The sequence below is a fragment of the Heptranchias perlo genome, chromosome 14 (assembly GCF_035084215.1).
Source record: "Heptranchias perlo isolate sHepPer1 chromosome 14, sHepPer1.hap1, whole genome shotgun sequence".
Classification (NCBI taxonomy): Eukaryota; Metazoa; Chordata; class Chondrichthyes; order Hexanchiformes; family Hexanchidae; genus Heptranchias; species Heptranchias perlo.
This window is the reverse complement of record NC_090338.1, coordinates 15,191,711-15,211,219: the sequence shown is the minus strand read 5'-3', so window position 1 is coordinate 15,211,219 and position 19,509 is coordinate 15,191,711. Positions and strand designations below refer to the sequence as shown.

The 19,509-nt window shown below is 44.4% G+C and overlaps 1 protein-coding gene across 4 annotated transcripts in view; it reads right to left on the bottom strand.

Annotated features, from left to right (window-relative positions):
• The window catches only part of arap3 (ArfGAP with RhoGAP domain, ankyrin repeat and PH domain 3), a 201,361-nt gene that overhangs the window by 30,560 nt on the left and 151,292 nt on the right, over positions 1-19,509 (bottom strand). For all 4 annotated transcript variants that reach the window (XM_067996050.1, XM_067996053.1, XM_067996052.1 and 1 more), the window contains exons 12-21: positions 16,955-17,086; positions 16,064-16,217; positions 13,940-14,042; positions 12,941-13,139; positions 12,129-12,192; positions 11,222-11,385; positions 8,435-8,647; positions 4,712-4,817; positions 3,194-3,341; positions 175-243 (exon numbers count right to left, since the gene is read on the bottom strand). In XM_067996050.1, coding sequence (XP_067852151.1) covers positions 175-243; positions 3,194-3,341; positions 4,712-4,817; positions 8,435-8,647; positions 11,222-11,385; positions 12,129-12,192; positions 12,941-13,139; positions 13,940-14,042; positions 16,064-16,217; positions 16,955-17,086 — 1,352 coding nt within the window. The remainder of the gene's footprint in view (positions 1-174; positions 244-3,193; positions 3,342-4,711; positions 4,818-8,434; positions 8,648-11,221; positions 11,386-12,128; positions 12,193-12,940; positions 13,140-13,939; positions 14,043-16,063; positions 16,218-16,954; positions 17,087-19,509) is intronic.

Sequence of the window (19,509 nt, the reverse complement as noted above, 5' to 3'; positions counted from 1 at the left end):
GAAGTCTTGTTCAGTCCTGATCAGAGTTCAGATGAAGCTTGTTGTATGTTCTCGAATCTGGGTTACAGACGTACTCATTGCTTTCTGAAGCTGTAGGCCTGGGGGGGTCTCGTCCTCAAGCTGAAGATACTGACCCTTCATTACTCTAACAAAGAGATTTGCTTTACCACCCACCTGCACATCTTTCCATGTAGTGATTAAACTGTTTTCCAAATCCATCTGTATCACCTGGTCATCGTCAATCTGTCACACACAACACAGAACAGTGAGTCATACAAGAGGCCTCAGTAATTTACCATCTGTATCTCCTCTTCGAATAAGCAGTGTGCGTGAATCAGATTGATCAGCTTTCTAAAACAGTGAATAGATTAAGGGGCCATCTGAAGGCATTATCACAAGAGAGTGCTGGGTGAGGGAGAGTAGAAGGAGCTACATTTAATATAATGGCCCTGAAAACCTGGAGGCAAGAGCGGTGAGCAGAGGCGGATTCTGGGGTGGGCATCACATCGGGTCTGTCCCCCGTTTGAGCAGCACTGAAGTTTCCTGGAAGGGGCAAGGCGGCGGGTGTGGGATGGGCAGATTCAGCCTGATGTAAGTAAAAGAGGTAGGTCCAGCACAGCGGTGTCCTGGTCCATCTCTGTTGCCTCCAACTTAATGGATGCCTGCATGAAGTGCCGGGATGGCAGTCTGGTGGAAGTGGTGTCCACATTAATCACGTGACCCATACCCACAGTACTTTTCTAGTGATCTGACTGGGCCTTGGGCAGAGAATTAACTCTTTTCTTTCTTCCAGGAAAGTTGGTTGCTCTTACCTCTCGCGTGAGCCCCACCTCTGTCTTTTGCTTTCTCGCTCTCCTCTTTCTCTCTTTCTTTTCCCGCCCCTCCGCCCTTTCCGATCCACGATGCTCAGGTGCAGCATCCAGTGCCAGCTGGGGAAGGGCAGCAACTCGGCAAGTCTGTGGTTTGAATTCCACTTCCAGCCACCCAGCTGACTCCCCTTCTTCCAGGCCTTCCCATCCAGCAGTGACTCGAGGCCTCACCCCCACACTCTCCCCGCCCAACCAATCAACCCTGGCCCCAGTGCTCCTTCTTTGATTCTAGCTGAGCCACACCTCTCACCCCCACCCCATTTGAGTGCTTCAGCACCAACGGGTGAGCACCGGGAGCTGAACCAGCCTGAGGGTGGCAGTGGGGGCCTGAGCAGGCCCAGAGCCTCCATGCAATGAAGTGGGAGATCCACTGACCTTACTTTTAATTAGTAATCAATTTTCACAATCCTTTTCGGAATTTTTTTTTGAAGGAGTGTGGTAAGCAAAAGAACACTCTGTAGAGCTGTACGGCCACATTAAACATTAGTACACTAACGTACAGTTCTGAAGGGTTTAAAGTCCTGTTCAATTTGATTTCTGATCCGTGACCCCTTTATACTGAATGAAGCCTGCAGGCAGATGGAAAATTAGAATGGACACTCATGACCCATAGCTGGTGTCTCGTACCTTCTGGCAGCTGGCTGAAGGAGGTATTGAGGGCAGCAACCTAGCAGTAGGCCGATTGCCCGCCCTCTCAGTTCAGAGATGCCCGGTAGGCAGACAAAGAAGAAAGCGACACAGTTACTGAGGGAACTTATGTAAAATTAAGCCATTTATAAAAAAAATGTACATATAAAATATATGGAGAGTCCGTAAAGAGTTTGAAGAAAACAACAAAGATGGAGGTGACTGTGGATTTTTTAGCAAAATGGCAAAACTGAAAGATAAAAAGAAAAAAAATCTGCAGATACCAAAAAACTGAAATAAAAACACAGCAGGCATCTGATAGGATGAAGGCCCTTCATTAGAACAAGGAACTGGAGGGAAAAAAAGCTGCTTTGAAGGGCTGAACCATGGCGGGGAAAGGAGGAATAGGAAAACAACTGGTAAAATTTGTCAGGAATGCTATTCCTGTCCATGGAGAGGCAGTTAATGGGTTAAATGGCAGCAAATAGGTTTTTGTTGAACAGCTGGAAAAGAAGAGCAAATCAATGGATGAGAGACACCGATGATCTCAGTGAGACAACGGAAAGGCATTAAATGAGCAAAAGACCATAAAATAGATGAGTAAGTGAAAAGGCACGAGGGAGATACTGACCATTTTAAAAACCCAACTCAGTTGGAAAAGCCAACCTCATTTCCCAGATGCACACACAGGTCAGGCTGTTATGAGTAATTTTATTTAATTCTTTTAGCACATACAAAAAAAGACAAGAAGAAAAAAAAGAGAAAAACCTCAGTGCCCAACCCATCCACTAGATGGTGCACCTCCCTCCCATACTCCAGTGATGATCACTCCTGGGGTGTCAAAAGATTTGACCAATTTCAGAAGAATAATTGTTGGGAATTCATCCCTGACCTCACAAGACGGTCAAGCAAGCAAATTTCAAGAGATGGTGGCCCATAACACATCACAATTTAAATCATCCAACAACATCCACCCCACCCCCCACCCCCCTCACTTCAATGTGTCACAATGTCGTTCTCACTCCAGTCTCTTTTTAAAGCAACAATATTTTTTCAATTTCTTTTCCGACACTATTTATGAATCTTTATGCCAGCACGGAGGACACAGAGACTGAATATGAATCTGAATTATTTGGAGGGTTTCAGCCCGCTGATACCCTTCCTTGGGCTAGAGAGGAGAAACTATGGGAGTCAAAGCTGCTCCTCGTCACTGTGAAATGAGTTGTGCTGGAAAGTGCCTGTGCTGATGCTGGGTGAGGACAGGGTTTGCCTCTGCTGTAATGTAATCTGCTGACACTCACATTATCCAGGCTCACACAATGGTCACTTAGGCAAACTGTTGACTATTAGCAGTCATCCATGGAGCAAAACCCCAACAAGTTAACTCCTCGTGAAAGGAGGGGAGAAGATTAGAAGGGCTGGAAGCTGTGAAGCTTTATCAAAAACTTTGCAACACGTTCAACGGCCCATGTATAACCAGCTGATGTCACATGCCTGACCTTCCCAATTCCCTTCCATCTCAGTTGTCCAAGAATTCCAGGTCTCCTGGAATCTCTGGGAATGCCCTATTATTGTACAACACCATATATCTTTGAATGTTATCACTATTAGGACCCAGATCCCACGTGGTCCAACAGACACACCACTAAGGAAAATAAAATACATTTTAATGGCATAATCTGGTTGCAGTTACTTACATCAAACACCGTCACATAGTTATCAACGAGGTCTTCGACAACCCTCACTTCTTGCTCCCCTTTCCCATCCGTCTGAAACAAGCTGGGAGCAAACAGCAGTGACAGGTTCTTGGTGCACATCTGGTTCAGGTCTGCACATTTCTGAACCCTGCTCACATGGGGAGAGTTGGAAGTTAAAACCATTACCCTACTCATATACAATAGGATGGAGATGCCTCTCTTACATCGATCTAGGTGCTGCGTTTTGCCTTTCTGGGCCAGCAGAAAAATTCTCAACCTGAGGGCCAATAGAACCATGGAAATAAGGCAGAACATTGTGGAGTTACAGTGCCAGATTTCTACCACAAATGATTGATGCAGCATTTGCAGAGTGTTCTTGCAATCTCTGTAACATTACAGCACAGATTGGACTTGACTCACTGGATCAGTCCAAAAGGTTCTTAGCCTGCTGTATGGAGTCTGCAAAAATAATAAATTCAAGCTGTATTTGTTTCTCTCAATGCCCACCCTCATCTCTGCTCTGAAATCTTCTCTTAAAGACACAATCACGACTGGATGTAGCAGACGTGACGATGTACCACAGTGGAAACACAATCCAATTTTAACGTGTTATATCTTAATTTTATGACTTATTTTAAATAAGAAGTAAGAACTTTGAAGAGCCTGATGAAATTACATTGTGAAGCAACATGTGAGCCAATTGGAGGTCTTACCCCCACCTCACTGAAGAGGGTTTTGGGTAAGATTTAAGTCTTAGGACAATAAGGAATAGTACAGTGCAAAACCTGGCTTCAGGAAGCCATTCTGGTGGCTTCTGTACAAAGTTCATGCCGCAGAACTACACAGAATGTACAGCACAGAAGCAGGCCATTCGGCCCAACTTGTCTATGCTGGTGTTTATGCTCCACACGAGCCTCCTCCCACCCTTCACCTAACCCCATCCAACATATCCTGCTATTCCTTTCTCCCTTATGTGTTTATCCAGCTTCCCCTTAAATGCATCTATGCTATTTGCCTCAACTATTCCTTGTGTAGTGAGTTCCACATTCTAACCACTCTCTGGGTAAAGATGTTTCCCTTGAATTCTGTATTGGATTTATTAGGACTGAATTATAATTATGGCCCCTAGTTCTGGTCTCCCCCGCCAGTGGAAACATCTTCTCTCCATCTACCCAATCAAACCATTTCATAATCTTAAAGACCTCTATCAGGTCACCCCTCAGTCTTCTCTTTTCTAGAGGAAAGAGCCCCAGCCTGTTCAATCTTTCCTGATAGGAAAAACCTCTCAGTTCTGTTATCATCCTAGTAAGTCTCTTTTGCACCTTCTCTAGTGCCTCTATATCCTTTTCATAATATGGAGACCAGAACTGTTCAAAGTATTCCAAGTGCTGCAATACCTTCTGCAGTGTGAATGTTGATATTTTCTTGAAAGGCTCTTTCAAAGATGAAACCATCCCTTTAAAAGTTACTAATTACCTGTCCCCAGGATACACAACTGATAAATGAAAGGAGACCCACCTGTATAGGTGACCAATTAGAGCAGCAAGAGTCATTCGATTAACTCTTGGGAGTATATGAATGATTTCTTTGTATTGCTTCAGTCTCTGGGGTTTGTGAGGAATCTCTAAAAGAAAGGGGAGCAAACTGAGTCACACCATTTTGACTTTCTTCAAATTTCTGCACAGCTCCTATAAAACTATTCTTCTGCATGCGTGTGATGCCCCATATTCATCCTTTTGTCAATATCTAGTGGAGACAATTGCTGACAACAGTAAAAAAAAAGACAGTATGATATTTCCTCAGTATGAAATTTAAAATGTATAAATTAAAGAAAATATAAAATTATAAAAAAGAACAAAGTATAGAGTGGGAAAAGACTATTTGGTCCATCAAGTCAATTTCAATCAGAGGCTTTGTCTGAATTAGTCTTTCCTGGTCTTCCCTCCCTCATCCTTCCTCATTAATCCTCTACTTTAAGAAGCACGATGTACCTTCCTCTATCTTGAAAGAAATTAAATAGTTTGATTTGGCAGCTCAATGTGTCTATCCTCAACACAGAGAGCTGGGAGAGGGGCAGAGATTAAGTTTTTATTGGCCTTCAGCAGGTGTGGGTCTGGAATAGTCACATAAGCAGAGAAGTCTCTCTTTTTTCATAATGCGATACTGATGTAAACTGAAATAGGCACATATCAAGGGAAAAGGTTTATGCAAGTTATTATTTGTGATAAGAAAAGCATAGGGAATAAATCTGTTCAGATATGCATTTCATATCAAATAAACCAGTTTGTTGGTTTCCAACTAGCTTTATCTGAGTGGAGTACCTATCAGTTTGCATTCTGGAAAATAGGAGAAACGCACGAGGTGCATACAAGGTCACAGTATCCAGTTTGCACAAGGGGTCTTAGCGTGACCCAGGGGTCATAACAATATCATATAACCAGATACTGAGCAATAAAGGTATACTCCTGATCATAGGAGACACAGGGTCCACTTACAGAGTAACCAGTGACATTGAACCTGAGACAATGGGCCCGATATTAGGAGGGTGGCGGGTCCGCAGCGGGGGGTCGACTGGGCGCATGAGTAATGCGCCCAGTGAAATCGGGGTGCTCCGCATGCAGTCGCAGGCTAATTGAAGCCACTTACCTTTGCTTCCGGGTTTCGCGCTGGAAAACTGCGCAGCGGGCGGACTGCACATGCACAGCATAGGATGTCAACTGGAGGAGCCCGATTTAAAGGGGCAGTCCTCCACTGACTGATGCTGCAGAAAATAGGCAAAATTACAGCATGGAGCAGCCCAGGGGGAAGGCTGCTCACTGGTTTAATGATGCCTCAGTCCAGGTCTTATTGGATGGGGTGAGGAGGAGGGGGAGGACAGAGATCTTCCCCCCCGGCGGGCGGGAGGAAGTGGCCTGCCTCTGCCACCAAGAAGGCCTGGCTCGAGGTGGCAGAGGAGGTCACCTGCACCAACAACATATCGCCCACCTGCATACAGTGCAGGAGGCGCTTCAATGACCTAAGTAGGTCAGCCGAAGTGAGTACACTTACTCATTCCCCTACACTCCGTCTGCCACATCACCACCCCCACCCCACATCTCCTTCTGCACTGCCAACACTACTCTGTCACTTCACTCCTCACACCCACTCAAAGCTCATCCTCATCTTACCTGCACTTACTCACCTCCCCAGTACTCATCCCACCACTACCACTCAACCCAACCCTCATACAATCTCATGGCTCTATCTTATACTCACCCTCTCATGCATTTCTTTCACGGTCAGCCTCACTCAACCTGCCACTACCTGTGCTGCAGCCACAGGGCATGCATCACATATGTGCAGTAGGAAGCGTAAGGCAAACGTGTCATGAGCATGAAGGGGATGCACAAGGGTATTTGAGGGTTTGTCGTGGTTTTTACTTATATTTAATTTCTGATCAACTCACATAACATATTATATTGTCACCACTACTGCCACGTCTTTGCGAATCTTGTCTGGTTTGTGCAATAATGCCCTTTCCTGAGGATCACTATGAAGACCCACAACTGATGCCACCCATTGTGTCTCTGCAGAGTGGGTGTAGGTGTATTTGCAGGGCTCTTTTGTGCAGACGACCGAGAGACGTCAGCGATGTCCCTGGTGGCACCCTGGAAGGATGCGAAGGAGAAGTTGTTGAGGGCAGTGGTGACTTTGACAGCGACAGGTAAGAAGATGGTGCTCGGGCCAGCCGGGAGCAGCTCGGCATGAAGGAGGCTGCAGATGTCCACGACTGCATGTCGAGTTACTCTGAGCCTCCATGTGCACTGCTGCTCAGAAAGGTCCAGGAAGCTGAGCCTCGGTCTGTAGACCCTGTGACGAGGGTAGTGCCTTCTGCGATGCATCTCTCTCTGCCATTGCCCTCCCTCCTGCTGTGCAGGTGGATGTGTCACAGCACTGTGTTGTGGAGCTCCATGTGTCAGAGGTCGACGGCATGGCTAGTGATACTGGTTGTCCTCCGAGGAGGTCATGACTGCAGCTACGGCGGCCCCCACCCAGAAGATGTACATTTGAGGGGGTCCGCAAGGTAGGTACATGTGTCTGGACACCGGGGTAAGTGTGCAAGTTGGTGAATTTTATTGTTAGGAGGAGGGTGGTGGGGGCCAAACTTTGTCCAAAGTGACAGAGTGGCCTCCTGCAATGAGTGAGGGTCTCCCCCCCCCCAACCCCCACCTGTCAAATGGACCTTTGCAGCTGCCACAGGCTGATGGCTGTAACACGTCCATTTTAACTGGGAGTGTTTCCCCCAGTACAGGAAACAGTCCCAGTTGATCTGAAAATCCCACCCCTCCTAAAATAACAGGTCAATCAGGTCTGTAAATGACTTGAAGTACCTGTTTAATTATTTTAAGTGGCACCCGGCCGGCTTTAATTGCCGGCGGGAGTCCCACATGCGGGGGCTGCGCGCGCATGTCAGCGAGTCACTGGGGAACCCGGAAGTGGGCGAGTTGGAGCCGGGCTCCGGACCCGCCCGGGAATCCCCGATTTTCGCAGCCCCCGGCCACAAACGCACCCGCTCGGGGGTGCGAAAATCGAGCCCAATATCTAGCACAGATCTGAAACTTCGAACAATCCAGAACTTTTGTTCTGTCAAAATGAAGGAAACTGCTCATGGATGATTCCTTTAACAAAAAGAAATAAGATGTAAGCTTCCTGTTTCAATTACAATGGATTGAGAGCTGGGTGTCTCATGCTGCAATGCAAGCACACCGTATTAACCTATGTATAAGGGTGAATTTGGTAAGTCTGTGCTCCCAACAGGGAGCCTCAGTCAATGGAAAAACGGGTTGGAGGTAGGATACAATACGATCCTGCAGCACTCATTCTCCAACTCATGCTCTTGTCAAGTGAGATTCCCTCTTGGGAGCACAGGATTGGTGATTAAATCCTATAGTCCCAATTTTTCTGAAGCTAAAACTTGGGAGTGGGTTGGCAGAGGAGCACTCAAATTTGGGGGTGCACACTATATGCATTTCCATATGATCAATGCGTTGGAACTCAGTCACAGTGCAAATGTGAGAGGCAGAATACAGATGGCAAAATGCCACTGGAAGCAGGCAGCTAGCAACACTTGGGAATGCAGTCATAACTACTGCTGACCACAAGCTTATTTCAAACAGGCTGATCGATTAACAGAAAAGGAATGTACTTCGTGATTAATTTGCATCACATTTCCTAGCAACATTGCATCAAGTGGCAGCTTACCAGCAGCTTCCTTCCACTGCGGGTGGAGTTCCATCATAAAGACCGGGTCGTCGACCTCTCTAAAAAACCTCTTGAGAACGTCTGTGACGTCCTCGATAAAATGCTCCCCCGTCCGCAGCTTCACGTTCCTGGCGTCTTTTCGAAACTCGTCCATCAGGAGTTTGATGCGCGACTTGGCTCCGTTCTTCCTGTAAATCCCCTCGTGGCGCAGCCCTATCGGAAACGGCAGGGTTACACTGTGCTCTACTTGACAGTGAAGGCTCGGGCTTGGGCTGAGCTTGGTCCACAGTCTATAATTTGTGAGAGTCCATTCTCTACAGTCAACTTGCAAGTAGATAAAGCTGAAGCATTGACTCTGTAACATTCGCACCATTTCATTCTGGTTCAATTCCCAAAGGAGAAACAATATATTTATGAGGGGAAGGGGTTCAAGGAGCACATCATTCTCAGCTTTCTAGGTTCTTTCTCATTTAGAGGTACTGGCCAAAAGGCCATGTGTAATGCTACTATTGTGGCACAGGCCACTTCAGATGCAGTGGGAAACTCTCTTCCACTCTACTTGTGCTCTATGAAGGGCTCAGCATTGATTCTACTTGGAGCCAACAGGGAAGGTGCATAGATCTAAAATGGATTTTATACAACTCCAACACTGGTTCTGCACAGACCACACCATAGGTGATTACCCCCCTGCCCACCCCCCAACTTATTTATTTCAAATGATCCTCAAACTGGTTGTGCATAGGCCTAACTCTCAGTTCTAAATATCCCTAACACCAGCGGTGATCGGTGTGACTTGAGCCCATGTTCAGAAGCCGGTACGAATGCAGAATTAGAGAGATGGCGTAACAGTCCCTGTCTTTAGAGTGATATTTATCCAGTGCATGTCAACTCCTGTTTTGTACCAAACCTCTCGCTTTTCCTTTTAAAAGCCCTTTTCAAAATGTGTCAGTTTGCCTCAGTTGTTAGTACTCTAGCCTGTGGCTTGTCAGGTTATGGGTTCAAGCCCCACAGCAGGACTGGGCTAACACTCCATTACAGAAATGAGGCAGTGCTCCTGTGTTGGAAATGCTGACCTTTAGCTTGAGATATGAAACTCGGTTCCTGTCGGCCATTTTTAAAATCCTCTTGGCCAATATAGAATCATAGAATGGTTATTGCACGGAAGGAGGACATTTAGCCCATTTAGTCCGTGCTGGCTCTCCGCAAGAGCAATCCAGCTAGTCCCACACCCCCGCCCTTTCACCGTAGCCCTGCACATTTTTTCCTTTCAAGTATTATCCAATTCCCTTTTGAAAGCCACAATTGAATCTGCCTCCACCACCCCCTCAGGCAGCGCATTCCAGATCACAATCACTCGCTGCGTAAAAAAGTTTTGAACAGTTTCTCTCTATCTACTCTGTCCAGACCCTTCATGATTTTGAATACCTCTATCAAATCTCCTCTCAACCTTCTCTGCTCTAAAGAGAACAACCCCAGCTTCTCCAGTCTATGCATATAACTGAAGTCCCTCATCCCCGGATCATTCCGGTAAATCTCTTCTGCACCCTCTCTAAGATGCAGGGAGGATGTTTCCCCAGGCTGGGGAATCTAGAACCAAGGGTCACAGTCTCAGAATAAGGGGTAGGCCATTTAGGACTGAGATGAGGAGAAATTTCTTCACTCAGAGGATGGCGAATCTTTGGAATTCTCTACTCCAGAGGGCTGTGGAGGCTCAGTCATTGAGTACATTCAAAACAGAGATAGATAGATTTCTAGATATTAAAGGCATCGAGGGATATGGAGACAGTGCAAGAAAATGGCGTTGAGGTAGAAGATCAGCCATGATCTTGTTGAATGGCGGAGCAGGCTCGAGGGGCCAGATGGCCAAGTCCTGCTCCTATTATGTTCTCACCCCCACCTCTTACTACCCGTTTACTGTTTATATGCCTAGAGAAGACTTTTGGATTCCCTTTTATGTTAGCCGCCAGTCTATTCTCACACTCTCTCTTTGCCCCTCTTATTTCCTTTCTTGTCTTCCCTCTGAACCTTCTATATTCACCCTGGTTCTCACTTGTATTATCAACCTGACATCTGTCATACACCTCTTTTTTCTGCTTCATCTTACTCTCTGCCTCTTTTGTCATGCAGGGAGCTCTGGTTTTAGTTGCCCTACCTTTCTCCCTCGTGGGAATGTAGATAGACTGTACCCGAACCATCTGACACTAGGCCCACCTCGATTCCGAGAACCAGATCCAGCAATGCCGCGTTCCTCACTGGGCCGGAAACGTACTGGTTAAGAAAGTTCTCCTGAACACACTTCAAATATTCCAACATCAAACGCTTTCTTATTAAATGTGTGAAATTGACTTAGTTGACTTAACTAAATTGAATTATTTATGCCACTGAAGTTACAGCAGAAAATTGTGAGAACCCAGCAAAAATTGACCCCATGTGCCACCACACACAAATAAGTACCAAGTACCCTTTCTGCTGGTGCCATCTTTCAAGCTACTTTCTTGATGGTGCACCTCCCAGGGTGGCACCATTACAGCACAGCTAGATGTCCTAGTTTATGGTTTCCCCAACAATGCTGCACTGGGCTGACCCAGGAATGACCCTTCCACCCTGTGCAGAAACGCCAGGCTTCAATTTAGTATCTCCCGCCGTGAGATGGCTGCGGTCACAATCTCGCTAGTCTGAGACTCAGGCTGTTATTTCCTATGCCTCCCGCAAACAGAAGGTGCCATCTTTTGAAATGAGTGTCCAAACTATGCCCACGATGGCCTTGTTGTACTGGCGTTCACTCACCATACTGGGTAATGAAGGCGATGCAGCTGTCGACAATGATCGGGATATCGTTCCTGCTTAGCTGTTGATCGCACAGTGCATTCCCTCGGCTTCCTGCTGCATTCTGAATGTCACTGCACCATGCCGAATAATCCAGGCGTGTCACTCCATGGAGATACAACGTTCTACAAACACACAGCAGGAGATAGCAAATTCAATATTGATATGGTCCCTGTTTTTTTCCACAGCATGCCATTACATCTGTTTGCTGAACAATGAGTTAAGTCATTTTCTGTATCATTGTTCAGCAAACTTAAGGGAAATGTTCACTGTTAGTGTGTGATGGGGCCAGGCTTCTTGAACAATCGAGAAAACCTTTCATGCCTTTCATGGCCTGTTGCGGGGGTGGGGGGGGGGGACAGGGGAGAGAAGCCTCGGTCGCACAGTCATGAGGTCACCCTGAAAGCAGATGCCTCAAACAAACAGCACCCCATTTGTGCTTCAGATTTATGCTACAAAGGAAATGCAGGCCTTAGTTACGTAGGGTCGTTCCTGATTGTCCACTGACAACTTCACTGGAAGGTGTATGGAAATCTTGGAGAAACTGCATTAACACAGAGTGCAAAAAGGGCGGCCAATTCGCTATCACCCGTTTTGCACTACTGCCCTAGTCAAATTTATATTCCACAGTACCAAAGGGTGCCCTGTGCCCATGGAATCATACCTCCAAACAAGGAGTCAACCTCTTCAGGAGAAGAGGAGAAGGGGAAAAAACCTGGCACGATTCACCGTATGCTTAGAGCAATGTGGAACATACAGTTATCTTACTAGATGTCAGTACAAGGCAAGTAAATAATAAAAGTCAAATAATCATTTGTTAAATTGGTTTGAGTTTCAAATCTGCAGTTTGTCAATCGACATATCTCACCTTTCCTTTTCAACCAGTCGTAACACTTCCTTCTTCTCACTGTTTTCATTCAGAATGGTGAAAGCTGTCAGTGAAGGAGGAGCAACAGAGAAAGTAGACAATGAGATTTCACTAACATGGAGATATCTTAACAAATAAGTCCAACAGGAATTAACACAAGGCCTTTTGATCAGCCCTCTTCGTTACAAGCACCACACTGGGCACTGGGTATGTTCTGTTCTGTGCAAAGGATGCCTGAGGCAAATGAACAATATTCAAGCATACCGGTTTCTGAAAATAAGCGCTTTCCCTCCCCGCACCCCCCACATTCAGAGATGCGACACAGACAAACTGAAGAAGTCAAAAACTTCCCCGATTTTCAGAGCCAGTAATCTTTCGTGTGCTGAAGACACACACTGGGTGATGCACTGCCATGGGGTGGCAGGACGTATATTTGATCACCTAATTCCCCGTGTTCATCGCTACTAATGAAATGTTGCACATATGTCCACATTCAGAAGCAGAGCGACCCAAAGATGCTCGTACACAGGGCCCTACGTTGAGTGTTTCAGGAGTGACCAATGTTCTTTTAGAAATATCTCTGTTCCGATTGGCGAGTGTGATGTAGTGCGCAGCTTCCTAGCCCGATGAAGAGTGATAGCACTCACAACATTTTGAAAAACATCAATAACGCAGATCATTAACCCGACTAAACATCTCTGCAAAGGTTTGTGGTAATAGATAAACCGTAAAATCCTTGAATTTATAATTCTAAAAAACGCAAGACATATGCGCAATCCAGGTATTCGAATCTCGGTGTTGGTGGCACTCACTCAGCTCCTGGAGTCTCTTTAGGTGGACACTCTCCTCCAACATTCCCTCCTCTTCAGAGCAGAATGTGAGATTGCATTTTTTAAGCATGAACCAGCCCTCTCTCCATTGCTCGGGATTCCGCATGGATTTATATCGCAGTTTTCCAATCCGATCAAATTCCCGATTCAGCAGGCTGTGCAGACCGGCACAAGTGAAGCCCTAAATCAGAAGAGAGATCCATCAATTTATACAACCATTCCTTAGATAGCCGGCACAATGAAATGACTAGAATTGGTTTGTACCAGATAACCTGTCATAATATTTGACAAGTTCTATGGAAGTTTTGTAGAGATTTAACAAAAGGAAATGAAATGATTCTACGGGCATGTGCCAGGAAATAACATCACATAGTAGCATCAACTGATTTCCTTGGGATACAAAACTAAAATTTTGATTAAGATGTGCTGGAACTTTAAGTAGATTTGTCATCATTTGAAAAGATAAAAGGTAGATTAGATTGCGAGGTCTTTCTTGTTGGATCCATTAAGATGGGCCGAATGGCCTTCCTCATCCATAAATATCTTGTGATTAATGTTTTCGGTAGAGACACTTCTTGAGAATTGGGAAGGGAAGGTTGGTGAGCTTATTTATAAGACTGAACAAAACACAAGAGGGGAGGGGAGAACAGGTAAAGATCAAATATGCTAAACACTAGTGCAAAGAGGGCCTGCTAATGGGTTTAATGGTAATGGATCAAAAAAACTAGACGGTGGGGGGGCAGGGAATCTGTATAATATAGAAGGGTCACATCAGTCAGTGAAAATGAACAAGAAAGACTAAAGGCCAGACCTGGTAGAGGTGGCAGGTTCCCTTCCCTGAAGGACTTTAGTGAACCAGTTGGGTTGTTACAACAATCTAGTAGCTTTCATTGTCATTTTTTATGCTGGTGAGGGTCAGGGCAGTGCTGTGGGGAAATGGTAGAGGGATAGCATTGTTGCACATTTATGGGCGTCGGGTACCTTTGCTATAGAGCTTGTCCACATCTGCAGAATTTCAGGGTTGTCTGTGCCAAACTGGAAGAGCTTTTCAGAAGACACAAAGATTTCAAATGTATACCGAAACCTAAAGAAGATAGCGAAAATAAAGACTTTTTAAGCAGAGTCCAGCTTCTCAAGCCATTTAAGAATGAACTATGACCTAGTGCACACTAGTTCAATAGTGCCCTGGGATAAGAAATAACCAAGGCCTTAAAATTATACTGGTCTTTTGGATGAGATGTTAAACCGAGGTCCCATCTGGCCTCTAAGATGGATGTAAAAGATCCCATGGCACTATTTTGAAGTAGAGCAAGGGAGTTCTCCCCGGTGTCCTGGCCAATATTTAACCCTCAACCAACATCATTTTTTTTAAAAATAGATTTTCTGGTCATTAGAACAGTGACTACACTTCAAAAAGTACTTCATTGGATTGTGTTTTGAGATGTCCTGAGATCATGAATGGCGTTATATAAATGCAGATGTTTGTTTTGTTTGTTTGTTTCCTTCTTTCTTTTTCTGGCTTGTGAAAACTTCTATGTTTGACTGAAATCCCTTTGTCTGCTATTGAAGCAGAACTAGCCCATTTATTTCAACGGTTAACACCTGGACGTAGACAGGGGTGGGTCTTCGAACAGCCCCTGACAAATTTTTTTTAATTATTGGAGCACTCCTTCATTTGAAAGAATGTGCCTTGCGTCACTTGATAGAAACAATGGATATTCCTCCAAAACTGGTCAGTTCAGCAATTTGACCAGTGAAAACCAATTAGTTGGGTTCGCACCTCTAAATGTTCACCAAGATATTGCAGTGAATAGTAGCAAAGTTGTTAATAGTCTCGTGACGCATAACAAGCCCTTGAACTTGATGTTTTACTGATTTTGTCCAAGAAGATAATTGTTTATTTTTCATTTACTTTATTTCAACTGTTAGATTAATGGAAGCAATAATGTTTCTATTTAAATGAAATTCCCATTTTGAAAAATAGACCTTTTTGAAGTTGTTCTGTTTGGTTCAGCAAGCTCATATTCGAACACTAACCGAAAAAATTCCAGCCCACACCACTGCCTCCACTAACATAATGGATGAAGGAATTTCAGGTGAATGTATAGTGTTTGTACACTATCAGGATGATTCCACGATCTGGCATTTCCAGTGGGGAGAGGAGCTCAAAAGAGAAAGCGCATCATAGAAAATCACTGACCGGGCGTCCACAATGTCCTGAAATGTACTCCTGCATTGCTCTCTCCTGAGGACGGTAGATCGTAGAATCACCCTTTGTTATTGCATACCATTACGTTGAAGCCAAAAAAGATAGACGGTACCTTAAATATGGTTAACCGTGGTGATCTTGCCAATTTGGATGGGTGCAGTTGCAACTACACTCAAGAAGCTCAACAACATCCAGAACAGAACAATCTGCTTGACTGACGTCTCTGCCACTAGATTCACTCTTTACTCCCCTGCATCACTGGTACACTGTGGCTGCAGCATATACTATCTGAAGTATGCATTGCTGCTGCTCACTAAGCTTACTTCGACAGCAGCTCCCAGCCCTGCAACTTCGACCAGTAAGAAGAACGAAAGCAGGAAGATTATGGGAACACCATCACCTCTATGATCCCTTCTGGGTCACACACCATCCTGACTTGGAAACGTTCTGTCATCGTCGCTGGATCAAAATCTTGGAATTCCCTAACTAGCACCATCATTCGAGCACCAAACCATAAGGACTGCAGTAGTTCATGAAGCCCTACCACTGCCTTATAAGGGCAACTAGATAGGGATGGGTAATAAATGCACCCTTGCCAGTATCAGCCTCATCCTGAGAATAAATATATATTTTTTAAAAAGTCCACTCTGTGCAGTGCTAGATGCATTCTAAGTTAACTCCTTGGCAAATCTGAAGAAGTAAAGAACTAAATTGGACTACTGACACCCAAATTTTAGAAATGTACAAACAACATCTGGGCAAAGAATGACTGCACCTTTTTAAAACCTTTATTGATAATAACACAATACCACTGACATCTATGTGCAATCCATCTTTAGACAACCTACATGGTGACAGGCCAACTGTTACAAAGGGCTTTGACTGATTCCCAGTACCTGTCTGTAGGGCCAGGGTTGGCCATCGACTGCGGCCTGCTCACTCCTATGCAGACAATATCACTCATTTCAATCTTGCCAATTGGTTCAGGACTCTTGTCCGTTTCATAGAAAAGAAGGGACCTCTCCATGAAGCACCACTGTTTTTGGAATTCTGCGAGAAAGCACATTGACAGCGAAGGACAAAGTCAATTTTAAATGAAACATTTGCAATGAAGTGCCTTTTCCATTAAGCAAATTATATTTGTACTCATAAAAAAAGAAACTGGGTTGTACAGTGGGTTAGCCACTGTCTTCTCCGCTCTGGGAACTGAGTTTAAATCCTACCCAGATTAAGGGGATGAGTGTATTCTGTCTGTTGGCTGTAAGTGTCCTGTAACAAATGGGTTTGAACAATCTCAACCCAATTTGTAGTGGGCATGGCCCTACAGTTTTTAATCCCTAATTTGTTAGTAATTGTCAATCTTGCTGGTGTGCGAACGTAATAAATGTCACAATAGGGGGTTCTCTTCGGTTGGGGCTGAGGAATGTGTTGAGGTAGAGTTGAGGGAGCTTGGCATGTCGGGGCAGTTCTGCAGCTGCAACAGATTAACGTCAAAACCCAAATGGTTCTCTATGTCCTGCAGGGAAGGGAACCTTAACCCGGTCTGGCCTACAAATGGCTCGAGCCCCACATTACATGGTGGACTCTTAATTCCCTCAGGGCAGCTAGGAACGGGGAATAAATGTGGCCATGCCAGAGTCACCAACATACTGACAACAGATATTAAGAAAAAGGGAAGGCTGCTGTGATCTATATTCATCACAAGAGAGCCCTGCCAGTAGCCAGTGAACATTCTAACTGTGAATATTCTGTCAAACAGTCGGAATCATTGAATACTGATGACGTACCATCTTTGCATTTCTTGCCGGTTGGAAGTTTTGTCATGGCCGCTGTCTTGTACAGGTACCCACAATGCACTGCAGGCTGCTTGATCTCGCTGTAAATTCCCGTTGAGCCGAAGGAGTTGGAATTTAGAACTTCTGCAAAGAGCAGACAGCTGTCACCAACGGTTTTAGTACTTTTTAAATTGCAGCGCTTAGTACAATGTCACCACAGTCAGTACCTCTAATAATTTTGGATGGGTTAAACCAGGAGTGTCAACAACAACAAATAACTTCCATTTATATACAACAACTTGCATTTATATAGCGCCTTCAACGTCCCAAAGCGCTTTACAGGAGCATTATCAAAAAGAAAATTTACACCATGTCACATAAGGGAGTATTAGGACCGGTGACCAAAAGCTTGGTCAAAGAGGTAGGTTTTAAGGAGCATCTTAAAATATAGCACCTTTAACATAGTAAAACGTTCCAAGCCGCTTCATAGGAGCGTAATCACACAAATTGTCCAAGCTTTTGTCTTCATGGGCCACACAGGTGCAAACCATGGAGCCTTGGGGTTCATGTATTACGTTTAACAGTTCTTTGATTATTTTTTATTGGAGCACTCCTTCTTTTGAAAGAATGTGACTTGCATCACTTGAGGGAATACAGAAACAATGGATGTTCCTCCAGAGCTGGTCAGTTCCGTGTATTTGAGCAGTGAAAACCGATTAGTTGGACTTGCATTTCTAAATGTTCACTGGGATACCACAGTCAATAGTAGCGAAGTTATTAATAAGCTCGTGACACATAACGAGCCTTGGACTTGATGTTTTAGAGCTTTTGTCCAACAAGATACTTTGTTCTTTTCATTTAATTTATTTCAATTGTTAAGTTAATGAAAGTAATGTTTCTACTGAAACATTATTGTGAAAATCCTATTTGAAAAAAATTGAAGTAGTTTTGTTTGGTCCAGCAAACTCTTATTCAAACATCTGAAAAATTCCTGCCTAAACCACTGCCTCTGTTAAGATAGTTGGGGCCATGTATAAAGTTTAAAATCCATGCTTCCATTAACTTGCATGTGTCTTGAGTTGTTAATACTAATAAACCCTGGTATTCTCATTTATCCACTCATGAGGTAACAGTACAGTACTAAGGACTGAATGAAATTCAAACAGCACAAACCAACAAATAAGAAATCTAAATGCAAATAGGACTGAGGTTCCAGGGCTTCAGGGGCTGGACTGGCAGGACTTGTTGGGGGGGGTGGGGGATTGGGGGGCTGCATGTGCTCCTAAGGCTGCAGGTTGGACAACTCTGGGTTAAATGATCCACTTGAATTCCAGTACTAAGAAGGCGATCATCAACCTTTTAGAAATTGCAAATACTAATCATTTATTCATAAACACATCTTTCAACACATCCTCAACTAATGTTGCTGTGAAATGTAGCTTTTATTGCAGCACCTGCCTTACCTGTGTTGCATTCTGGACAAGAAGCCATTCTATTTGACTGACGTACTCGTAACCTCGATCTTGCTATTGGCCATTTGACAGCATTTTAATTAAGATGCTATTGGGCACGGTTTTATCATTTGCCATAAGCACTATACTAATATCAATGATATTGTAACACTAGCTGACTTAAACTCTATTGAACAGTGTGATGTGGTTTCGAGTGGTTGCAGATGAGTATGTAAATGTCAGCTCATTCCACTCCACGTATGCTTCACTTGAGTGAACTGTCCTTGAACCTTGAAGATCACATTCCCTCCTGTGGATTACTCACTAGTCAGATGTCAGTTCTGTAGACCACCTTATGGCCACTAAATATCTCCAAGGGCACAAACTCAAAGCTGGTGAAGCACGATAAGGTTCACTTCAACATCTCCAGGGATGGCGCTTGTAGTCGCTGAAAGCATGTAGCTGGGCAAAGGGGGCAAATGAGTCACCTTGGTGATAAGCACCCATCACAATAGTTTTCCTTGTCAAAAATTAATGCAAAGTAGATGTTGGGCTTTGAAATTAAAACCATGCTATTTTACAGTACAGTCGGAGGTCATTCATCCCTTTGCTGGCTCTCTGAAAGTCCCATTCCCCTATCCCCTTTCATATAATTTTCTTTCTTCAAATATTTATCAAATTCCCTTTTTAAAGCTACTGGGGATTCTGCTTCCATCACTGTTTCTAGTATGGTATTCCATGTCCTAACAATTCTCTTGTGTGCAAAAAAGAATCAAGTCTCTCCCTTGATTCTTTTGCTGAAGATCTTAAATTCATGCCTTCACACGCGAGTGCAAATAGATGTCCTAATCTAATAGAACATAGTTAAACAACAGGGCAAACAATAAACATCTACAGTCACTCGATCAATCAATAACAACATTTAAGAAACATATATGCACTGCCAGTCTGGGTTAGAATCCTTGGAGGACAAGGCCAATGTAGGGTTGCCAACTCTGTTTGGACGTTAACCTGGAGGTTCCATCACATGACCTCCCGCCTCGAACTGCCCTATACAGTCAAACGGTCTTTTTTCACATCGCCAATATTTTTATATCCAAAATGAAAATGTTCAAA